The following is a 24782-nucleotide window of genomic DNA, read 5'->3' as shown; positions in this document are numbered from 1 at the left end:
AAGCATCTGCAAACATTCTCCACTTTATATATATATATATATATATATATATATATATATATATATATATATATATATATATATATATATATATATATAAAGTGGAGAATGTGGAAATACACATTTCCACAAGTGTGCGCGTACCAAAGCCTGATATTTGGACCCGGTGAATATACAAATGATGTGCACAGAAAAAGTAGCACAACGCGATTTCTGTTTTCTCTCTAAATTTATTTTATGAGAACGCAATTTTATGTTCAGTTTCCTTTCTCTATGTTTTGCCCAGAGTCCTGCCTCGTCTGCCCGGACATATCGGTCGTCATCTCATTTTTTGGACTGGGCTTTCATTTTCGTAACACTCGATAACTTTCTGAAAGTCGACTTTCGATAGTTTCGATAGTCAACCGAGAGCCAGCAATCGATAGTACTATGATAGTTGACTAGCCATAGTTTATCTATAGTACTATCGAAAGTAAACTATCGATAGTATAGTATTGATAGTCCACTATCGATAGCTTTCGACGTTCGAAAAATGTACCATCAAGACTATCGATAGTTTTTTTTTTTTTCTGACTATCGATAGTCTCGATAGTTAAATTTTCGATAGTTTTGTATCCCTATTGTGCAGCCAACAGTGGCCACGATCTGTACTTCATTTGAACATTAGTAAAAGAGTTAGCTGGAACGTACAAACACGGTCAAACACACTAAAAGGTAACGGCGCATTTACTGCGTTTGATTGTTTTACTCTTGTGTACGATAGCGCACGGGCAGAAATTTGAAGAACGCCCTGACGCTTTTGGCCTGCTTGAATGACTCCGGCAGCTCGTAGTTTCGGCTGTATATCGACTTAAAATGAAACAAAGTACAGTCCCCCTACGAAAAAAAAAAAAAAAAAACACAAGAACGACGGAGCGACAGCCCCTACCTGCCGAATATTAGAAGGTCTGAACCACTTCACAATGGTGGAACAACTGACATCGTGGAACGTGAAAGTCATTCCTTAAGATAGCGAACGTCCGAGCGCGGCCAACGCTAGCAGCCGACAAGCCAATCAAACAGCGTCGAAAGTGCAACGTCACTGCGCTCATCCTCCTTTTTTTTTTTTTTTGTTGCCTTTTAATTTAATTAAACGCATAAATTGTGCCTCGACTTTGCGGTTTTAGTCCGCCATTGTGCAAAGATTCCACAGCTGCCAACAGAGGGCAGTCTTTCGAAAGGAGTCTAGATTATGTGCGGCCGCCATTAGTAGGTCTTGCGCCATGAGCACGCATTGGACACGAGCGCTTCGTCAGCATTCGGAGTATACTCGGATCGAAGCGCATTCCACGTGCACAGGAGTGCTGCGTCAGTGCTCGCCCCGAACTCGGAACCAATCACGGGCTTCACGCCGAAAGCGACGAGACCGACTAATGGCGGCTGCGCTTAATCTATACATCATTTCACAATTTTTGGAAAGGGTCTATTTTAGTGTTCCGCAGGAACACGAAACCGCAGTGTCGAGACGAGGCACGCAGACGACGCTGCTGCGGCACGCCGATAGCGCGCATTTCCGGCCTGCGTCGTCGTCTTGACGCGAACGTGTGCGCGCCACTATCCACGTGCCCCTCATGGATACGATGCCCGCGGGAGCTGTGCCGCCTGGGACGAGGCACTGCACGATCGTCACGTCAGTACACGCTCGATTGCAATTTTCAGCTTATTTCACGATAAGAGTCGATTTTCTTCTTCTTCTTTTTTTTTTTTTTTTTTTTTCTTCTTTTGTTGTGTTTTTATATGGTTAATTAGCTGGTTCACCTAATCCGAATATGAAAGTCCCCGGTATTTCGGAGCGCTGGCCGGACTAAAGCGAGAGGACGTGTTTGAAAGGGCGGATACAATTTAGTAAAGATGGCATTGTCAAAAGATTGCAACCTGCTCAGCGTTGCCATCTGTTACGGAAGTACACTATCGACGAGGATATCGACCAGAAAGATAAAACAGTGAAGCCAACAAACATACAGTCTGCAGTGCTGTCTTCAATATCGCAGTAGTGACTATAAAAAAAATAGATCGGAGCGCTTTATTAATCTTACCTTGAGAACTTTTAATCGACGGAAACTTAAGGACAATGTTGCCGCACCGATTTCTCACAATTGGTTTTACAAGGTAGTTTGCATACAGCTAAATCTTACGGTCATATTAAAACAATAATTAACGCAATCCCACCTCGCTAATATAACGCGCGACTATCCTGAAAGGGTCATTGTTTCACGCTGTTGACATCGTGCTGACGGTGTAATCGACATTTTATCAAGCTCCGAGCCCGGTCACATTTCACTGCAATATACAAAAGCAATAGAAAAATGGTGGCTAAGAGCCAGTGGCGTAACCGGAAGTTCTTTTCGAAAAAAAAAAAAAAAAATAAAACCCATAAGCCCCCCCTCCCCTCCCCCCCCCCCCCCCCCCCCCCCCCCCGAACGTTTTTTTTTTTTTTTTTTTTTTTTTTTGCTAGGCCATTGGAGGGAGTTTGATGAAATATCTACTCTACATGCGGAGGCAATCGTGGCCGATCGTCAGGCATTAGTCGATCAAGTTTTTTTTTTTTTAACAAACCTCGGTTCAACCTTCTTTTTCTTTTTTCCCCACAATATAATATTAAACGAAACGTAGTCGCGATCGTCCGCAAACTGTGCGTCAACGTTCGACGCCATTGTTTATGAAGCGGCGAGTGTTGACAAAACGAGGCATGTGCGATAAGAATATGAAGAAAAAGAATCTATCAAGGAGGAATGTGCCGCGCTGAGCGAACATTCGAAATTCCGTCCAATCTTAAACTACGCTCGCTATTCCCGTTCAACCTGCTTTCATGCTCTGTCGAGGTCAATACAAACTGGCCGGACGGAACACGTGGTCACCGATACGACCGCCACCGCGCGCGGTCTCTGCTGTCCGGCTGGCTCGGCGCTCACTCCAAAGTACCCTGCCTGGCGAATTCCGATTCTCTTCACAGAAAGCGCTATAAATTCTCAGGCTCTTCTTTATCCGCGCTGAAACGTATACGGTAGTCCGGTTTTCGGCGTTCATTTTTGACGCGAATCGACGCGTTTATTTCACCGAGAACTCGGCGTTTACTGGTGTCTACCGCGCGATTCACGTTTGATTTCCTGAGCTTGTCTGGCCGCGTCTCCTCGGGAAGGCAGAATTATACAGCCATGATCGGTGCCTTCATTCCTATCAGCTTCGCAGAACGTTTACAAGAGCGTGGAACGGCCGATCCAACGTCTAGGTGTCTTTTTCGCTGATTCTTCTATCCGTGCTTTCGCGGCGAATACCGAAATCAGAAACCTCTCAAAATCTGCTATAGCCTGTCAGGTGACACAAAGGAGCAAACACGAGGGTGATCAATAAGTATCGCTTCCTAGGCGGTAATTTTTTTTTTTTTTTTTTTTTTTTTAGTGATGGAATTGGGAGATGCTACATTCACATGAAAGTTTGGAATCTCCTCCTTTCCCAGGCGTCCATAACTCTTCAATACAGTCCTTCCCCACCGGCGGCGATGCACTTCCGCCACCGGAGCACTACTCTCCACATGCCGTCGTAGATGACTGAGGGCAATTGTTGACGACAGCAGTGGCGCACTGCATCGGTAACTTCGTCGTCGGATGCAAACCGTGTACCTTTCAGATGTTCCTTTATCCTGGAAAACAGCCAAAAGTCTGATGGCGCGAGGTTCGGGCTGTGAGGAGAATGAAGCAAAGCATCTTGGAAGTGCAGCTCCGCCAGCGCGGCGTTAGTCTCGTCAACAGCCGCCCTCAGTCATCTACGACGGCATGCGGAGAGTAGTGCACCGGTAACAAAAGTGCATCGCCGCCGGTGGGAACTATACTGAAAAGTTAGGAGCGCCTGGGGAAGACAAGATCCCAAACTTTCACTTGAATGTAACATCTATCCATTCCATCGCTAAATTAAAAAAAAAAAAAAAAATAATAATAATAAAAACAAAACAGTTTGTAGCTCAGTTGTTGAGCTGGAGAGCAGGCAACGGAAAGAAAGATACAACTAAAATTCGGCAGAGACACTTAAGACTGCTAACGTGTAGGAATGCAAAAGCATTCCTACACGCAGCGCATTCTTACCAGAGTTAACATAATGTACGCTAGAGGTTCAACTGGCGCTGGTGTGCTGCAGCAAATTGAAGCAGTCAGCAACCAGTCGAAAACTGACTTCCGGTAATGCATTTCTATGGGAAAAAGTGAGTGCATTTCCCCCTTGCGCTCGATTATAAGAGCAAATATCCCGAATAATTTGTACGTACTAAGTAACCTGTAACATTTCTCAGACAGGCAGACTAATTAATTGGTCAGTTACGACATTTTTATTTCAAATCGATTGCATTAAAAACGCTGCTAAAACGGCTTCGTACATGTATTTATGTGCGCTGTCGGACAATATTAGCTCGAACACGAGGTCGGCGCTTTTCAACACGGGGGTTATACGTGCCAAACGAACAAAGAAAGACGGCAAGATCGAACTACGGAGTAACACTGGAACTCCCTGTGCATGTACGATCAAAATAAATTGAAGGCCACGCAATTTAGCCCGATTTTCAATAAGTACTGCTTTATTAATTCTGCTCTGTGCGAATACGCTTGTTCTACGTTCGAAACATCACCTGCACGCTCAAAATCTTTGATAACAAGTGCCCTATAAAGGCTTCCCGGCATAGAAAATATTAAAAAAACAAGACGCCTTTCATACCCGTACTTTATTCTTTACGTTTTGAATGTTTTTAACCACTCGTAAAGATTCAAGACAGGGTCATTATCATATAGTGACAATACTGGCATATTAGCAATATATAAGCGTCACCGGAATGCTGGCAAGCCTTGAACACACACCATATTCCTTTTGATTGTTATTTTTCTTGGAATCATCGCTCGTTTTTACACACCTGCTATGGAGCATAGGTTTGGGCCTAAAATATAGCGAAGTTAAACTTTTTTTTTACAATGTTAATAAAGGCACATACTATTCGGTACGACCCAAATAACCAAAGTGTTCCGTGTTATTTTCCGGCGAAGAGACAAAATGCACGCGCGTTTTCCCATAGGAATGCACAGGAGTACCGCAAAACTAGACTGGTTGCTGTCTGCTTCAATTTGCCTCCCGGAAGTCGCATAGACACTAGCACCAGTTGAACCCCTAGCGTACATTCCAATAACTCTGATTCCTCCAAGCAGCGCGCCACGTCTTCCTTTTTGACACGTCGCTCTGGCGCTGACATCACGCTCCGCGTTGCTCTGCTTTTCTTTGTGTTTTATTTCTGAGGCGCGCGCTTGATGACGTATTGGTGTGACCAAGTTTCATGCACAACGCCGCCGCTTTTTCGCGGAATGAGACAAGTAAGGCTTCCGCCTTAAAAGTTACAGCGGAGGCATCGTACAAGTGCGCAAGATGGAAGTAATGACTGAGGTTAACTTAAGTGCTTCGCAGGTTTATGATGCGATACGCAAATGAACAGCTGAGAACTCCCGCCGTAAGAACTCTAATGTTCAGATCATTGCAGTTTATGGTGCAAAAAATATTCTTTTTTCAAATACAATTGTGTAATTTTCGAACTGGAGGTGAGTCCAGTCTGAAAGCAAATTCTAGGACGAACTGGATTTTTCACTTGAATCTTCCAGTTGAACTGAGAATGCAGCCAAATTGAGACTCCAGCCATGGGCGTACCAACTTGGGGGGGGGGGGGGGGGGGGCGCTTGCCTTCCCCCCCCCCCCACCCCCAGTTCTCAGAGTGGGGGGGGGGGGGGCAAGGCATGTGTTTTGCCCCCCCCCCCCCCCCCCCCCCCCCTGAAACAGCCGCCGCTGGGCGCGGCGAACACAGGCCGGCGGCGCCCGAGGGATACCAAGGGCACCGCCCCCGACCCGGGAGGGGGGGGTCTCGTTTACCCCCCTCACTCAAAAACAAGTTGGTACGTCAGTGACTCCAGCAAATTGAAATGGAACCGTTGAAGCCCATTCACGGGTGGAAGAGAGAGATGAAGATTGAAATTACTATCTCGCAGTGCACGATAGTATCAACAGTATCACTTTTACAGGCTCATTGCTCTTAATTACCTGTTCCGTATTTTGCGTTAGTGGGGCGGGACCGTATACTCTACATACAACTCATCCATGCAGCAAAAAAAAAAAAAAAATGCACCGCAACAAATTTGTTGAGACGCACTGAATACTCCCTCTCGAAGAAGTTGAACAATTATTTTTTTCTGTATAAAAAAAAAAAAAACACAAACACACACTAAAAAAACCTTGCCCCCCCCCCCCCCCCAAAACAAAGAAAGAGAGAGAGAGAGAGACAAGGGGCGGGGGGTCACTGGTTTTCTTCAATGAAAATCATGACACTCACCTTACGGCGACAATGCGCGAAAAAAGGTCTTGCGTGTGAGTCATATAAAATGGTTGTTTCAGCGTTCCACCAGTGCGTGGAGCGAAAGCTGGCGCTGGGAACTTCCTGGGTTCGATCCGCACCGCCCCCGCCCGTTTCGATCTGACTGGGTTTCGTACCGGCACGCGTTCGTGTAATCACTACTGCGCGATGCACGTTAAAAAAAAACAGGTTAGCGGTTGTACTGCACTGGCTTAATTTCTCATCTACAGCTAAGAGGCCGGTCACCCGTTGAGGCGTACCAACATCAAGGTTGCATAAACATACAAAGCAAGACCTTTTTTTTTTCTTCACCAGTGGATTCAAATTTGTGAATCTGATTACCGTCGTTGTGCACAATGTTTCTGCAACTATGTACTCTGGACACCGATAATGAAACGGGCAACACGTGACCCCAGGCCAGAGAAAGCACTTTAATAATAAAGAAAAAAAAAGTAACCTCCAAGAAGTCATTACCATCATTGGTGGAGTGGACGTCAAAAAACCAGACGACACGTGGCGGATCCATCCCGCGTGAGGCACTTGCAAATGGCACGTAGCTTCAGTCGACGACGGAAGCAGTGCATGTTCCGAACGGCACGGTGGTTGCTACTGCGCAGCTTCATACGTGCACCGCATTGTCCAAGGACTTCCGAAGAGCACTTCGCCAGCATGCGTGTGGAGGCGCGTTGTTAAAAACAAAAAGCAGCGAGAAAGAAGGTCTGATCTGCCTTGGCAATCCGCTCCGTCACGGTGATTAGGAGGGAATACAAAACAATATGCATAGCAGAGGATCCACAGACAGAAATGTCCGCCCCGTGCTACGAGAATGATTTTGTTCAAGCAGTTCAAGTGCCTGTGACGAACCACGCGGGCAAAGGTGCACAGCGCAGCCGGGTTGTTCACCCTGGCAGGGTGCAAAGACCAAGGAATGGTCGGTCAGGGAACAGAGCGAAGCCGGTAGTGGTTGTGCAACGTGCACTGCGGCGGCTCGCCACGAGAGCTCGGGCTTCCTCGGCGGCCCGAAGAAGGAGCCCCCAACCAGTTATCGGGTTCAAAACACGCCCTCCGCGGGGCGGTCAGAGTACACGGCCGGACGGGCGAGTGCCAGGAGGAAGGCGGCTTCCGGCTTTGAGACAGGTTGTCAAACAGAGCGCCCAGAGATACTCGGGCCCTCGGAGGCGTCCGATAGCGATCAACAATGCAGCCTGTTTGCGCGAAAGCGTGAAGGACGTACCAACTGAATGTGTTCCACTTGACGGTGACCAAACGCGCAGGCCGTCAAGGAGGGCGAAGAAAAAAAGAGCGCGCTATCTAATCGTCCGGATGTCTGCGAGTGAGAGTAAGCGGGGGATCGAATTACGGGGCTTCTAGAGTGTCTAGACGCGGCTGATATGTCTGGCGAACCAGTCGGGGACCAGTGTAGCGCACGGCTAGGGCAGGGGGTCTTGTTGGGCGTCGGGCAACCGGGGAAAGGCCTTGAGAGCCCCGAGAGAGCGGAGGATGAAGAGGCGAAACGAGGGCATCCCGCGGCGCTCGCCCAAGACCCGGTCCGAGCAGCGCGTCGCGGACCCGAGAAGGGCAGCGGCCGGCAGTGGGGCGCTTGGCCGCGATGTGGCGCAATTCAACTGGTTGTGAGGGGGTGGGCGCTTTTCGTCCGGAGGAGCCCGGCGGAATGCGGGAACCGGTGTGGAGCGCGAGCCGGCACGCCAGCGGCGATGATGGGAAGAGCAGTCCGTGGAAGGCCGAGATAAAGGCGCGCAAAGAGCCTTGGCTGGCGGCCCCGCACGTCCTCCCCCACCCCCTCGTCACTCACATTCGCCTTGAAATCAACACTTGTGCCGCTTTGCTTTTGTGGCTTTTTTGGCGCATTCCTGGGTCAGTGTAGTTGGCTCTCTGGGGACATTGGGAACGACCACCCTGGGAGGAAGCACTTGTACTCAGTGCAAAAAAGTGCCGCCGCAGAAGCAAAAAGAGCCAGGAAAGAGGGGCTTTTGGAAGAAGGGGGCTCAAGGGGCGGGAGCGCAGGAATCCTGCACCTGCACTGCCTCGGGCCTTCTCGCTTGGACTCGTCCGCACAAAAGGGGGAGTCGCTGTCGGACTTGGAATCCCCTCCCCCGTTCTCTAAAACACACGCGCTGCCGCAAGCACGTCGCCTGCTGCATCGCGGCCTGCCTGGCCGCGGCCCACTTGGCTCCGTCCGCCACAACGCCAAGTGGACGCCGCCGTTGCTGCTGCTCAGGGGCTCGACTTTCCATTTTGCGCCATCGCGGCCGCCCGGGCCCCAGCGGCCTCTCTCGGGTTGCGTCGCTTTGATAGCCGCCGTCTTGCTCGGGCCGCGCCACTGGCCCGACACCATGACCACGCACCGCGCTAGGCCCCGACGCGACCAGGACTCGCCGCCGGCCGAGTAGCTACGACCGGAGCACCCCAGGTGAGCAGTGGCGAGCCCCAGGCGCGTGCTCCGGGCCGCGGGCGCGTCTTCGGCGTCTTCCCGGCCATCCGAGCTGGACGCGCGTGCACTCGCATGCACTCGCGAGCGCCTCCAGCGTCAAAATACACGGTGCAGCAGCGGTATCGTTGGCGGACAACGTTTTCTGCCGTTCCCAAGCCCCGGAGACGCGGGTCTTCGCAGGAGCCTCGCGAGTTGACAGTCCTGGAAGCGCCGGATGCGACAAGACCATTCGGCCATGAGCCGCGTCGTCAGCGGTGCTGCTGCCTCTGTGACACATGCTGCCAGTGCTTGATAGAGATGTAGAGAACGTGGTCACCTCCAGACAGTAAAGACAATGCTCGTGCGTAGTTCTATTTTGTTTTTGTCTCGTTCGCTTTCGAGCCACGCGTCAAGCACGCGGCCCTTGGCTCCGCGAGACACGCGCCGATAACCTAGCAGGTTCGCGCCACCACTCCCTCGCGATTTTAGCTTGTGGCATCGGTTCAGGGGTTCAGGTTGAGCGAACCGCCAGGTGCACGGTGCTCGAACTCGTGTGGGACATGAATCGTTGCAGAAGCTTGGTCTGTCGTAGAAGTGATGTTATCCAGGCGCTCGTGCAGTTCGCGCCGCAAGTAGCGATGGCAGGAGCTGATTGGATGTCGTTGTTTACATTTTTGCTTGGAGGCAAACAAATAATAATAGAAATTGACGCACACTTTCTTTTCCGCGCAAAAAGACGCATTAAAGAAAGAAGGGGAGAGAGAGAAAAAAAAGGAAAAACCAACATGCGTCCTATACACGAAACGGATTTGTTTGATGCTTATATGAAACACAGCAGGGATATGGTTTATGACGTGACCGGGGATATTTTTGTGCCTAATATTTAGCGGGTAGTATTTTCTGCTGCACGTAAAGGCGTCGTGCGAGTGCGCTCGTTCTACGCGGCGTCGGAATCTCGCATATTTCAAATGCTTCACGCCACAACGGAAAGGAGGAAGGAAAGCGAGTAGCAAGCTCCCAGTTGAACTTTTGTTTTTGCATACCAGTCTAGAATCTTATGCGAATTTGTACATTATGCACTCTTAGAGCTCACACGATAACAATGCCCACAGGAGTTACAAAATGAACACACACTGCGAGCGTGGACACGTAAATATGCTGCCAGGGTTGTATTGTTTATGAATACTTCAAACGATTTTCTAACTTTGAAGGTGGTAGGTGGAATACAAATTAAACCGGTAGAGAAGCTGGTAGAGAACGCAACACTTGAGCACGCTTAAAGGAATTTGTAGTTTTCTAAATAAGGCAGGGTGTATGAAACTCAGTGTTGTCGATTCAATAAATACGACTTGCCGTAGTAGAATAATTACATTACGAGGCAGTTTCGACTAAGCAAACCAATTTATCTATTATACGGAAAAGCTTTGCTACAAAATGTATAAAAATACAACAGCACTGTGTGGAAAATATATCCACATTTCTGATGGGAAGTTTTGCAATACTCTGGAAAGAACAGTATATAATTCATTGTGTATTCTTTTAGCACCTAATTGGGTTAAATGGCTCATTTTAAAAAGGATATATGTCAAAACAATTAACTGTTTTCAATATTTGCTCTCAGATTGAGCAAAACAAATAGCACCCAGATGCAGTAGGTAGCTCCGACCTTGACCTTATCTGCCCAGCTGAATGATAAAATGACGCAGAAAGGTATTACACAGAGAAGTGAACATTACAAGGCACAGTAGCTTGCCTTTTAGCACATTTTCAGCAGTTTACCACTTTGGGCTGAGTTTGGCCCCTGTTCTGCCATTCTTGCATTCATTTGTCATTATGTATTACAGTCTAGCCTATCTTTATACCACTCTCTCTGTCCAGTTCGATTCATCTGTTTGTATTTTGCACGCTTCATTGTCACCATGTGCCAGCAAACTAGCACAACTCGATGTCTTTTTTCGTTCAGTTTTCGCGGAAGGTGCACACTCACGAGGGGCTTTTTCCTGCAGTGCAAAATGATGCAGCGGGCCCTGTTGCCCCTGTTGGTGGCTGCAGCATGTGCCTTGGGGCTGACCCTGGCCTGCAACGAAGCCATCTGTGCATCCATAGTGAGCAAGTGCATGCTCACCCAGTCGTGCAAGTGCGACAAGCTCAATGTCACCTGCAGCCGAGACTGCTTCTACTGCCTTGACTACCTTTACACCGAGTGCTGCTCCTGTGTAGGTGAGTGACACATGCTCTTCCTAGTGAGACACACACTACTGGTGCTCTACAATCTAAAAAAAGAAAAGGTGGGGGGAGGGGGTGATCGGTGGCCGAGTGGTCTAGCGCACACCAGCTCGGAGCACATGGAGCGAAGGCTCGCACCCCTGCCCGTTTCGATCGTTGAGCATCGTACCGGTGTGCGGTTGTGTATCACTACTAAGTGGTGCACGTTAAAGACTTCAGGCTAGCGGTTCTACTGCACTGGCTAAATTGCTCATCTACTACAGCTGAGAGACAGTCGCCCGTTGAGGCAGACTAAGTTTTAGGCTGTATAAACATACACACCTCTTTTTTCTTTTAGGGGCGAAGCTCCTTAGGGTCCAGCCTTGTCCGGCGTCCGTACGTTGCATGTAGCCGCTCAACGTCTATACAGGAGAGGGCGCTGCGGTCAAATGCGTATATAATCGCGTTAAACTTTGCATGCATTGGCTCAACGTTTATAGATGAGAGGGCGCTGCGGTCAAATCCATACCACACATTCTCTTTCTGACATGTACCGTTGACTTAAGCGTTGGAGATGCGTTCCCACGGCTTCTAGCGGATCCAAGCTGATCCGCTAGAACCACCACTGGCTCTGCATTTCACCGACCATAAAGCAGTAATAATGAAGTCGAAACGCAACCGGGAACTCAGTACTACCTATTAGCAATAAAGAAAAAAAATCAGCACCACATATGAACAATAAAATCAGTATCATCAGCACCACCAGAGCTTCGCCCCAATCAACATCATTCACCACGTGGAGATGCGTCCATTTTTTTTTTTTTTTTTTTACAATTTTAAATGAGGACAATATTTATCGATCTTTTTTAAGAGATGAGTGACTACTGTAGTTTCAGAGTATCCGGTTCAGTTTTTTTAAGTCTACTAAGCATCCGGACATTACATACTACATACTATGGATGGGGCGATATGGTGCTGGGAGCAAGTGTTCAGATTATTGTTCACCATTGTTTGTTTCTGCAGATCCTTCAGCAAAATGTGGGATTTTCTGCGTAAAACTTTATCTGCTCTTGCGCTGCAGCTGCGTGGTAGCAAAATAAACATATGCTTATCTTTGATTTCTTATGCAATGACAGTTTGCAATAATGAAGTACAACGCCAGGAGCGAGGGCAAGGTTGTAAAGTTTGAATGAAATTCTGGTGGTTTACATGCCAAACCAACAAAAGCAAGCTGATACGCTTACCGCAGCAAAGGACTGACGAATAATTTAGGGACATATTTAATCGCAACCAAAATCTGTGACGTGGCACTTACACTGCATCATGAGCAGCGTTTGCACTATATCGGATTGCAGACACCTTAGCTAGGATTCAAACCCATTAATTTGGATCCGTAAAACGGCACTTTCAGTAAAGCCGCTGAGGCTTGGATTGTAGCATCTGATACAAGACAGCAACAAGTGTGATTTTATTCATAGGATCAAGCCACCTCCAACGATTTACCCTCCATTTCTCTTCCCTCCCCCGTGAGTGTGTGTGCGAGCGTACATGTGTTATGTGTGTGTGTGTTTCATATGAAAATCTTCCTTTGTTTTGTTTTGTCTGTAGTAATGCGGCACTGCAGGCCTCAGGTATGGGCCAATGGCCTTTCTGTGGTGTCGCAGCCTTTTAGGCTGAATAAAGATTACTATTATTATTCTAATCTCCAAGCGTAACATATCATTCACCTGAATCACATGCACCTGAGACTGCCTTAGCAATGGTAGGGTGAGCTGCTAATATTTAAACGTTGTTCAGTTATATGCATACACCAAGATAGACCAAAATTTATAAAAAAAAAAAAATTCAGTATTATGGTTGTTCCTGTGATACAAATATAAAACATCTTGCCAGTCGAAGGTATTTTTTTGCCTTTCAAAGGGTGGCATTAAAAGCTGCTGCAGCTGTGATAAACCCCAAACTTGTTGACATTCTAGGACAAATAGTAGCACTTGTTCAAAGCCACTTTTTGAAGGAGGTTAGAGGTGACTCTTTATTCATTCATTGTGCAGGTTGTGAGAAGATATCAATAAAATTCAATACAGACCTCCTACAACTTTCCATTGGCTCAGTTTAGGAGTTTCGCAAAAGCATGAAAACCTGCATTGTTTCAATAAGTTATTTTAGTTTGACGTGCCATCTTCCACCCTCTCACAAAAGTGTTGCTGATTGTTGCTAGTTTTTTTGTTTTTTTTTGCATTGTTTGATTTTTGGATGCTTTTAAACTGTGTACTCTGCGATGCGACTCTCATCATTTTTTAGAGCAGAGTTTGGCACATCTTTCTTGAAGTTTTTAGAGCCACTTTGTGATGCACGGGCTGCTGGATAGCTCATAGCGTGAGTATCACGCTATAGTGCATGAAAGCTTTCATCAATATGTTAAAAACAAAACCGAAGGACCGCACTTCCTGCAACCAACATTCGATAAGGCTCATCCTATTCTTCAGGGTGCCCCAGTTTTAGAACCATTTGGCCAAGGAAGATGTTATCTGTATAGTAACTGCAGGACTCTGTCGAGGGTCCCGATATGCCAGCCGTCGAGATTCCAAGTAGGAAAAGAAACGAGAGAAAACGGAAAAAATCGTTTCATTCAAATCGGAAAGCCTAAGTGGCCTCAACCACTCACTGGGCTAGGGAAACAAGCCAAGCAGGTGATAACACAATTTGCATAACTTCATATAATCAGGTTTGCAGATCAGACCCCTTATCACGGTGCAGTTGTGCCAATAACACCTTGCCACCCTGCAGTTTTTTTTTTTTTTTTTTTTATCATGATTTATTGCAAGTTTTCTCAAATTAGTGTCATGTCCCAGAGCAATGCTGGGTCCTTCAAAATAGTCAGTATGTACAGAAGCTCCCACATCCGATACCTCCAAATATGGACAGCCCACGACTATCTAAGTTGCTACGTTTCAAACCATGTTTTCCTAAGCATTTGTGAGGATAGTTGAATATTTGTGATTTTGAATATGAGCAGATTTTCGTCGTGCATTCACATTGACATTTGAATGTTATAGAATCCACTGTTTACCCAATTGACAGCGACTAAATATTCATATTTGTAAATAGTAAATTGAAATTACCTTCATGGTTCAGCTCATACCTTATGGCAGTATGTTGTTGCACCTTGAATTGTGGGCATTTGACCCTTTTAGCTTCTATTGTTGGTGCTCAGTGCTTTCCTAGTCTACATGGCACTGTGCAAACAGTACCTTGTTTGCACAGGGCAAATAATGAAAGCCTCTAGTTCGACTTAAATATCCACGTTTGGAAAGTCTGACATAACATCCTGCTACATCAGTACACAGCAAAGGAGCTTCCCCACTGCAGGTAGCACTGTCAGCACACATGTTAGGTCTTTATGTGGAAATCTGCAATCTACCACTTGCTCTCTGAACTTCTGCTAATTACCTGTACCTCTGTAATTTGTCCAAGCTTTTTAGTTTAAAAGATACCAATCACCACTGTTGCTGTTAAAAAAAGGGGATTCATTGCGACTATTGGTGGGTACCATATTTTTGAAATTTGTATACCATAGAATACCGTGCATCCGCCCCACACCACACTAAGCGCCCATTCCCAAATTTGCAGGATCGGAGAAAATACACACAGTACATTTATATGTAAAATTGATGACCGGAGAAGGGCCCATCCCCATTTGTTTGCGATTATCTCCAAAGTTTGAGTGGGCGCTTGTCCGGTATTTTACGGTACACCCCTAAAATATACATGCATTTAGTAGTCAATTCCATTTTGTTGTGACTATCTGTCTATGAATATATTTGCACGCTTCCGAAAATCTGTTATTGAAATTGGGGGTTCAGCAGCCGAATGCACTGCAGCTTGGGTGCCACAAGTTAAAATCTCACTCCACAGACGTGCTGCCACATTTCAAGGCAGACTACAACTTCACACTCCAAACATTCATACAACCAACTTGTTACTAAATCAATATTTAACTGTTTACAACACAAATTTTCTCAAACTGATTGTGTTTTCTATTTCCTTCTGTGTCAGGAGGTCGGATGTGAATTGGGTTCCACAATATGAGGAAATGTGTTTCAAAGCCTTCTATAGCAAACAGTAAAAATGCTTGTCATAGCGGAGTGCTGGCATGCCACAACTTATAAGACTTGAAGGACATAAACGAGAAGGTCAGTCTCCACTGTAACCTAAGAGTGAATGTGGAGGGAACAATGATTGGGGCCAAACTCCTATGAACGGAGAATCCCTTCACAGGAGCCATGTGGTCACATGATACCGTGATGTCAGATGGCCTCGGATGTCAGCTCCTTGGGGGTTATTACACCTCTTTTCTGACTTGGCCCCCGAAATGCAGTTCGACATGCTCATAATTCGTACACGATGGCAAACCCCTGAGATTGAGTAGAAAGGCGTTTTCCGCTGTGGTAAGCCTCTGCTCTTATTTGTGTCATGATTCGTGCTTCTAAGCTGTGCATCCTTCTGTTGGTCTCGCAGAGATGTGCCCAAGGGCCAACGAAACCATCTCTCTAAGTCACAAGTCCAACATCGAGGATCTGCCAGACCCAACCCATGGGCTGTTCGCGCTCCTCACCGAGGAGGCCGACCGGTCCTTGCGATGGCGCTCCTACACGTTCCCCGTCCACGTGGCCCTTTACAGTCCTGTGCACGACAAGGACATTAAGTTCAAAGCTGGTAGGTCCCTCAGTAGACAAGCCCCTCTCAGCTATGGTTTACTGGACCAAGGTACCAGATAAGTAGGGTTCCACGTTTTCGGATAAATCCAAAAAGTACCTGGCGGTAAAATTTTGGTCAATCGGATTTATCCGATAAGCTCCAAATTTTGACGTGCCAATGCCACCCCCCCGCCACGCACACCTTTTTCCAAAGAAAAAAAAAAGATGACGGTATTTTACAATTAAATTTGATCAGCGCACAGGGTGAATGGTCCTGGGAAAATGCCACCACAGTTATTTTTCAAATCTCGGGCCATTGGGTCTTGCCTCTTATCTCGTCAAGGTTCATTCAGGACAGCAGACCATTGAACACATCACGACACTGTTAGCGCGAACACGACATTGGCGCGTTTTACTTCGAAATAGTATTAGTGAGAAAGGAATTTTATCGCTTACATTATAGAACTAAATGAGCTCTTTCCGTAGCAATAATAACTTGAATGACATCCCTTGATTTCAAAGAGAAAAACTGGAAAAACTGGCAATCGCTTGTTCGCGCTAACAGTATCGCGCTCTGTACTTTCGGGTCTCAACAAAAGCCACTGTTTTGGTTTTCACTTTCGGCCATACTATTTGTGCTTTAGAGGAAGAAGAGGTTGTGTTTTTGTAACAGTGAAAGCTATGACCATATAGATTGCACAAAATGGGGAAGAGGGGCAGTTGAAGCTTCTCTATTGTATCCTTTACCACTCCACCTCGCGCGACCATGGGGCAGGTTGATGGAATAGGATGGGATGAATACGAGCTTCCCAGCGACTACCTCCAGGAGTTTATTGATTTTAAAGGGATACTACAACAAAATTTTGGCGCTTATTTCTTGGTCTACACATGTTCAAGGGAGCAGTATCACATCGGACTTTCCAATCTCTTGTTGAAAAAGACATGAAAAGGAATCTTAAAACAAATGAAAAAATTAGCAAATGGCACCTGGTGGATGTCGCTAAAGCCTCGTTTGTACCGTTCGTCTAGAAACCTTGACAGGTAGTGATGATGCCTGTCTCACCTAGAACTATAGCCTCACTGGTGCCCCATGCATGCATGCATGTGCAGCGTGCACGTGAACGCAGCTTTGGCAAGCTTGCAATTGCACACGCAAGAGTAGAGACATGGCGGCGGCCAGATGCCCTGCTTGCAATCGTCTTGTCGACGTCAGCCTTGCCGCAGCTTTGCTTGTCCCGAGACAGGCTATGTCACGATTGCGCTGGATGTCACATGCTCTCTCCTGGCTGCTATCCGAGCACTTGCCGGAGTGGGCCATTTATAACGAAAAATACAGCCATCTGGCTCAAAATACAAACGTGCAATTGCCATTTATGGATATTGTGGGTCATATTCAGCCTATTTCTAAACAGAAAGGGTATATTTCGGATTTCATTGAAGTATCCCTTTAAGGTATTGACGTTTATTGAAGCAACACGTGTGCAACTTTTGGCGTGGGACGGATTAGTATTACTAATGGCAATGGCACCAACACCAAACAAGCTGAAGAAACATTAATTGAAACAAGCACATTTCATTTTTTATATAGCATACATTTACACCCGGATATCATTTATTTATTTATTTTTAATAGGAAACAATGCGAAATTAAACTCTGAATTTTGGAGAATTGGGAATCAAACAAAAATAAACTCGGATAAATGCAGAATTTTTGGCAAAAAATAAACTCTGAAAAACGCCCTCCGATTTTGATAAAAAATAAACTACGAAAACACAGAATCCTACAGATAAGCAATGCACAAAATCAAAGTTCAAGGATGTGTTACACTGTTGATCTGAGAGGAAAACCCTCTTCTCGAAATGTTTGTATTTGTGAACATCTCAATTATCAAACAAATCGGGGGATTATTTATCGTTTAGACTACCAAATGTTTAGAACAGTCTTCGCATTCAAAAAGCATGGAACAGGAGTCTTTGTTTCCACATACTAATTTTTTGCAGAGGAAGCGTTCATGAGGATCAAGCTATTATTTACCTCTTGCAAACAAACGGTCACGTCGCACAATAATCACGCTAGCAGAGATGATTAACAATTTATTAGTCAACATTCTTAAAGGGAAGATGGGGCACTTCTACATTTGAGAAAAAACGCTTGAATTGCATTCATTTGGCCTTTAGAATAACAAATATCAAAATTGTATTTCAATGCGACGCGCCGGAGAGCCGTACGAGCAATTTCAAAATAGGGCTGAAGCCCCGCCTCCCTAGCCTTGGGCAGCCAAAAGATCCGTCGATGACGCCACGTACAGCGACTGTCTTTCGCGTTTTTCTCGCGTTTAACAATACTTACGCAGCAAATGGTTTGGGTATTCGGGTTCACGGGGTAAAAATACACTAGAATTCACTTCAAACTCATTTTTTCCAAGAAGCTCCGTAGCTTCCCTTTAAAGAACATGCTCACTTAAGTGCCGTTCACACTCTTGCGACCGAGTAAGACCGAGAGAGACCAGACCGGTTTTTAAGCCTTTTGCGACTTCTTAGGACCGGATGCACTGCAGCGGAGCTGGTCCTAAGAGATCGCAAGAGGCTTAAAAACCGGTCTGGTCTCTCTCGGTCGCAAGCGTGTGAACGGACCTTTACTATCTGCAGCTTAATGTCAGTACTAAATTTTGATTTTGCATGTCTTTTTAATCCAGCTTACTCAACCACACATTTTAAGAGATTGTAGTTGCTTCTTCAAGAATTATAAAATGTACATTTACTAAACAACGTGTTATGCATTAAACCCTCGAATAATGCATATGCTCTTTGGTCAAGGAGTACGGGCAGAATAGTGATCATAAGCTGCTACATGCAAACATTGTCTCGGCGCATTTACTTCCTTGAACGCGAAAAGCCAGCAATAAATTGGGTCTCATATGAACTGGTTGTCTGGATACAGAGCAATGCGGCACCCATTTTTAAACAAAAGGCTACTTGTCTCTGGCATCCGATGAAACAGTTTGAATTTGCATTATCTTTTCGAGCGTTTGCCGTGTGGCAGTAATTAACACTAGTTGGGTGACCCTAACTAGGCAGTGGTTGCGAAAGGTGGGTTACAATAGCATACACAGAAGCTTAATTCGATAAGTATAAAACTAAATTCGCAGTTAGGTGAAAGCTTAATTCACATGTCATGGTGTAATTCTGCTTGCAATTTTCATGCAGCAAAAAAAAAAAAGAAAAAAAAAAGCCCGACTTCATGACTGAAAATTACGAGCAAAATCACGTCATGTGAATCGGGCATAAGAAGAGAGGTGGGCACAATCCCCTAGACACTATGCCCAGTTTCATGGCACGCCCAGTCTCGTGGCACTTATAGTACTGTTAATGCTAGCACAGGCAACTGCAAGTAACAAAATATAATGCAATAAGGTATCCAAACCAGCTCCAAATTCACCGGCGAGATTTCCTGTTAGAATGAATCGCCAATATGCTTTGTGTATCTGACAGGCATTCTTTTGCGGTGTCCTTCCTCCAGTGGTGTCAAGTGGAAATACATCTGAGTTAAGTGAAGAGGAGGATGTGCAAGTGAACTGTACTGTGGCATTCATGTCACAGTGCATGTCACTCAACAAGTGCCGGGAGTCCTGCCTCTCCATGGGGGCTTCGAGCTACCGGTGGTTCCACGATGGCTGCTGCCAATGTGTTGGTAGCATGTGCATCAACTATGGGATCAACGAGAGCAGGTGGGTGAACTCTTCCTGCGCCCAAGTGAAACTGTGCAGCAAGTTCATTTCAAGTGTGCAAACATTGTTAGACGGATGGGCTGGTTCCTGCTTCACATTCTGCACTATGTAATGATGTAAGCACAAACTCTGCAAACATAGTGGGATTCGGCATTACCCCCGTTAATGTAGCATGCCTAGAATTAGAAGTCGGTAATCACACATAGGTTTAATTGTTTTCCTTGCAATGCTTTCCTAGTGGAGTAACCGTATCTGAAACAGTCCCGACCATTTGACGTACGATCGACAGTAATTGAGATCGGCTGTAAACACTTCAGAAAGAAAAAGCATGTTGTGTACTTTCTTGAAAAGGAAGTAAATCATAATTTTTTATTCAAACCAGATTCTCTAAGACTGATTGTTTCTTTGTGCACGATGCACATCGTCTCGCACCAATCGTCAGTTTATATTTGGTTGTCCTACAAACATCAATTTCGACTCGTTCATTCCGAGAAGATGAAATGATTGAAACCACCTCCATCTCTGAAGCCACGTAATGTCTTCAAGAAAAGTAACTCTTTTTTGCAATGCCTCCGTGCCTTGAGTGTGAAAATTGATAAATGTGAAGATTCCAAGTTGCATGCAAAGTGCTGGTTTCCTTGCACCCTCAGATGTCTGCAGTGCCCATACTCCAAGGAGCTGATGGACTTGGACGAGGAGCAGGACGAAGAGGTGCCCATCGAGGACCCCGAGCGGCACGTGTACCACCGTGTCGACTACCCGGACAACTACTACAGTGCCAAGGAGAAGGACGAGGACAAAACCAATGCGGTGGATGCTCCAGCTGAAAGTGTCCACTCCACATGAAGGCAGTGCAAACCACGTGCATCCTGCTGGTGCAATACAACCTCGCCCAAGCCCGATGGCAGGAGAGCCCTCGAGGCATGCCTGCAATCCTGTAGTCAGTGTACATAGACTGCCAAGCACTCGGCCCAGGTCACTTTGGCGACTAGCCAGTCCCCTGCACTTTCAAGCTGCTCACAAAACAGCCTGTTGCATTTCTGCGAGGACAGTGGCAATGCACACGTAGTAGCCTAATATATTGAAACCAGAGACTGACTGTGTAGTGAAAGGAGCCCATCACCCTGGGTCACGCAGAGGACCACCGGACCGAGACTGTCAAACAAGTGCTTTAGTGGAAAAGCGCCGTCTGCAGACAATTGCGCCAACCACAACCAACCGTGTGTGCAAAGCCACCAACGATATTGACGAGCATGTGCATTGTTGCATGTAGTTGATTATCAAGTCATCAGTGCCTTCGAGCTTTTTTGTTTTTTTTGTTTTGCTTTCTGTTGGAGCTGTGTTTTGTTGCCAGGTGCATGCAAATTCCGAGTACAATGTCTTCCATTGTGTGTACAAGTGTTGTGCTGCAGAGGCCTGTACCCAGACCAATCTTGTGCTACATCCCTGCCACCTGCAAGCAGGGCCAACGAAGGCTTTTGTATGCTCTATTATATTTATTTAGAAAAGAGACAGTCTGAATAGAGCGGTGTACAGGGAAATAACTTGAGCATCCAGATGGCCATAGCTGGGCAACTGCGTTGTTGTGCAAGTTTAGCGGAGCAATGCAATTACAACTGCAGTGCCTTCATCCATTATGTGGTGAAACAGATGTGCCAAGGGCTCAATTACTCATGACCCATCAATCACTTTCCCAACCATGCATCAAAGTAGTCACACTCAGGGGCCATTATCCTTTAACCATTTTTACAACATAATTAAATAATAATTAAATAATTCACAAACTATTTTTTTTTTTTTTTCAAATTTCTCCCATTGTCTAAAATGACTTCATATGCCTCAAAATTGTCACAATTTCCACTGTGAATTCTAGACAGAACAAGGAACCTGCTGTTTCTAAAATGTACAAATGCCTACTCATGTTTGTGTCCAAAATGCATGCCATCAATTACATTAAATTAATATTGTTTCTTTTCTTTAGGACTAGCAAGAAGTTACATGTTACAATATGGTAATATTAAATCCCAAAAATAGAAGGTTGCAGATCTAAACTTTTGTGGCATGGGGCCTGTTCTCATGGTTGTCAGATGTCCCCCTTTTTCTAGGCCCGTAACAAATATGCTGGTGTAGTGATTGGCAATTTTGCCATCATTTTGTCTTGCAAAGTTGGAGTGAAACTCTGACATGACAAAATTCATAGTCGTCACATGTGCAGTTGTTTCCCTAGAGAGCCTGCCCATATGATGGGGAAGCAACCCGGCACGGAGTCACCCCACTGCACATGTGACGAAACATTGTGACGAAAACACAATCGGTACATCCAGTAATGACCCTTGGAGTCCAGTTCTATTGGCTCTAACCAAATGAGAATCAATTGCCCCCCATTCACACGGCAATCCCTCTATGCACTAAATTTGAGTTGGAGCTCGTCTCAAGATGGGTGCAGACCAGATGGCACACCTTCGAAAAAGTTATTTTACGACGATGTGAAAAAATATGGCTGTGCATCAGTTTTAATAGGTTTCTGAAGTATGCTGTCCTTTCAAGCAGCAAATATACCAGACCAGAGCTAAAATTCTACCCGACTACCCTTTAACTTAGTTACATTCGGTCTGTCTCAGTAAGAGGCTTTCTGAAGCAAGAAAATATTGCTTCCCTTTGCTGCTTGCTTGTGCAAACATTGTGTGTGGAAGATTTCTGGGAAGAAACACCGGTGCACTGGGAAAGATTAGTGTTTATAGACATGACCCCATTAGGTATACAGGCGGTGGCACTATCCATGGCATAGCATGTCGGAGGCACCCAGCATTTCAACCTATGGCTGGCACTCGGCTGTGCCGGCTCCGATTTGGTGGCAAAGCATGCATGGCCACAGCTAAACAAGGAACAACTTTAGCCATCAATACGCTGTCCCTTGAGCATCACTCAGTACTTGCTGTCAAATTTTATAATACACAAGTACACTAGTCTTAAAAAGGAAAAGCAGCAGTACCAACGGAGACACCTTCATTACGCATCTACATCTTGTACACACCAGTCCAGTAAATCATTTTTCCATGCAGCATTTTCTGTCATGCAGAGCTGCTATGTGCTGTAAATTTTGATCTCCATTAAAAGTAACCCTGACGTTCCTGCAATATTATTTGTGCTGCTAAGATAATAAGCACTGCAAGCAAGCTTGAATGCACTCAAAAATTTTCATCAATGTTTTACAGTATGTAAACAGTGTAGATTACATCATAGAAGTAAAATAGATGTAGACTAGATCACAAAGATTTGAAAGTGCACCAATTTGCTGGTAGGCGACAGCTTCATTTTTTACATGCCCAGATAAGTGGTGACAAAGTTCTGCTGTGCCATATCTAGACGGGGCTACTATAAAATTCAGAGAGATGCCCCACCCCTTTTTTTTTGTTGCTTGATTTGCTATATTTCTTTAAACACCGAAAGTTAGCCCACTCCATGTCTTCACCCGACTTGTTCTTGATGGTAGGTGGGCTATCTCTCGGGATTTTACGGTAAACGTTTCCACAATAGGTGCAAAGCCCGATTTTCACTACGAAATACAAACAATGAGTGGTGAGCTTTAGGTCACAAAATTAAGGTTACTTTCTTCACTCTAAGGCAGGGGTCTCCAACCCCAGCCCACAGAAGTCTTCTGACTGGCCCGCAGTCCATCCAATGAAGCCCGGTTCGCGGCCTGCTTCCAGCAGACCTGCTGCTACCGGGACAAAATAAAGCGCTCGTAAAGAAACTGCGCCGGTCTCCAAATGTGCAAACGAAGATGCCACAAAAAAACAGGAGAAACAGCATCATTACTCTTTTGGACTGCGCGAATATGCCAAAGTTCCCAAGCGCTTTGATTTATGCCTAGTAAGTTTTCTTGATCACAATTGTTGTGTAATGTTAAATATTAAATTTCAAATAGAGTATATGTCTTCATCCACCTTAGGTTTCTTTAATACTTTAATTGTTTCTGTGTTTAAATGCTCATCTAGGTTTATTTATATAGTTCTTCCTTTTATAAATACACTTTTTTCCTCTGGCACTTGACACTGTGACAGATCCCAAAACTGGCCCCTTAGCCAGAAAGTTTGGAGACCCCTGCTCTAAAGCAATCACACGAGAGTTAAATCAAAGGTTTATAACGGAACAGCGGTACACGAGTATGCAATGTTTAAATTAAAGTGTGGTGTAAAATTTTTTTTTTTTTTTTGCGTATGACACAGCTGTAGCTGGCACATATTTACAGGCAGAAATTAATGGTGATCAGGTGACTGTCTAGTAAATACCTTGGCAAGCACTAAACATCACAAAGGATGTCAGAAAGATTGTCACTTACTTTATTTGAAGAGCAAACAGCAGATCATATTCTTGTTGCAGCACATCCTTCCATGAAGCTGCATTTTTAGAGGTGATTTTATCCAAGTCTTTTGCATAGCATTTGGCATCATGTTTTAAGTAGTTAGGATATAAACCAACTTTACTAAATTCACTCCTTGCCATACAGTTGTAACATTTTTCAAGCCCCAACTGATATGGCAGTATGCCAATCTAACAGTTGTTTGCGCAACCATAATTGCAGATGGCAACCAATTTCAAACCACAACGGCAATGTTGCTTCAAATCATTTTCACCTGGCAGCAATCAACAGCTCGGGTTAACAGAAGTTTTAGGAAAGGTTGCACTAGAATAACTGCACAATAGTAAAGTACAAACTGATATTACATGACAAGATGGAAAAGGAAACTAAAAGTGTTGTGTAAATTTTATGCGAGCAAATACCAGCAGGATTTTTAGCCAACCAGGACTGCTTACATGAAATTGACTGAATACCGACAAAACTGAACAAAAACACACGAATACTTAGCAGTGCATTTACTTTTCTGATGTTATGCACACATTCCTGCAACTATACTGTATTCACAATTCCCTCCGAATAAAGGTCGGAACAATGAGCCATGTGCAGAAATCCCGTGCCTCTTACGGCCCATGAATCCCCCGAGAAAAATTCGATGTTCAGGTAAAGCGGGCAACACTTTAGAGGCAGGGGAATGGGGTGGACAGATTGTTGAATCGGCTCTTTGTCGGAGGGAAGGCTGAACAGAGTGCAGGCATCTGCATTCATACACATCCTTACACAATACTACCATGTCCTGCCAAACAGGTGTGATTATGAGTGTAATCTCAACATGCTTGCCATGCCTAACGGTGGGCACATCCTGCCAGCACAAGGAAGCAAGCTGCCATGGCAGTGCCTTTACCCCCTAAGCAGCAAATAACAATTTAAGGTAAGACAACCATGACTACCA

The 24782-nt window shown here is 45.4% G+C and overlaps 1 protein-coding gene across 3 annotated transcripts in view; it reads left to right on the top strand.

Moving 5' to 3' along the window:
* Positions 1-23692, top strand: part of LOC8043066 (twisted gastrulation protein homolog 1) — a 46430-nt gene extending 22738 nt beyond the window's left edge. For 2 of the 3 annotated variants that reach the window (XM_029988359.4, XM_029988355.4), the window contains 4 exons: positions 10847-11060; positions 15564-15761; positions 19263-19470; positions 20121-23692. In XM_029988359.4, the coding sequence (XP_029844219.1) occupies positions 10853-11060; positions 15564-15761; positions 19263-19470; positions 20121-20316 (810 nt within the window). In that variant the 5' untranslated portion in view covers positions 10847-10852 and the 3' untranslated portion in view covers positions 20317-23692. Of the gene's footprint in view, positions 1-10846; positions 11061-15563; positions 15762-19234; positions 19471-20120 lie in introns of those variants that run through there. The other variant, XM_042287524.1, reaches the window with a different exon arrangement.
* The last annotated feature ends 1090 nt before the right edge of the window (positions 23693-24782 follow it).

Source organism: Ixodes scapularis, unplaced genomic scaffold (genome assembly GCF_016920785.2).
Source record: "Ixodes scapularis isolate PalLabHiFi unplaced genomic scaffold, ASM1692078v2 PGA_scaffold9__187_contigs__length_104089568, whole genome shotgun sequence".
Taxonomy (NCBI): domain Eukaryota; kingdom Metazoa; phylum Arthropoda; class Arachnida; order Ixodida; family Ixodidae; genus Ixodes; species Ixodes scapularis.
The sequence above is the reverse complement of the archived record's forward strand: the minus strand, read 5'-3'. Positions and strand labels throughout refer to the sequence as shown.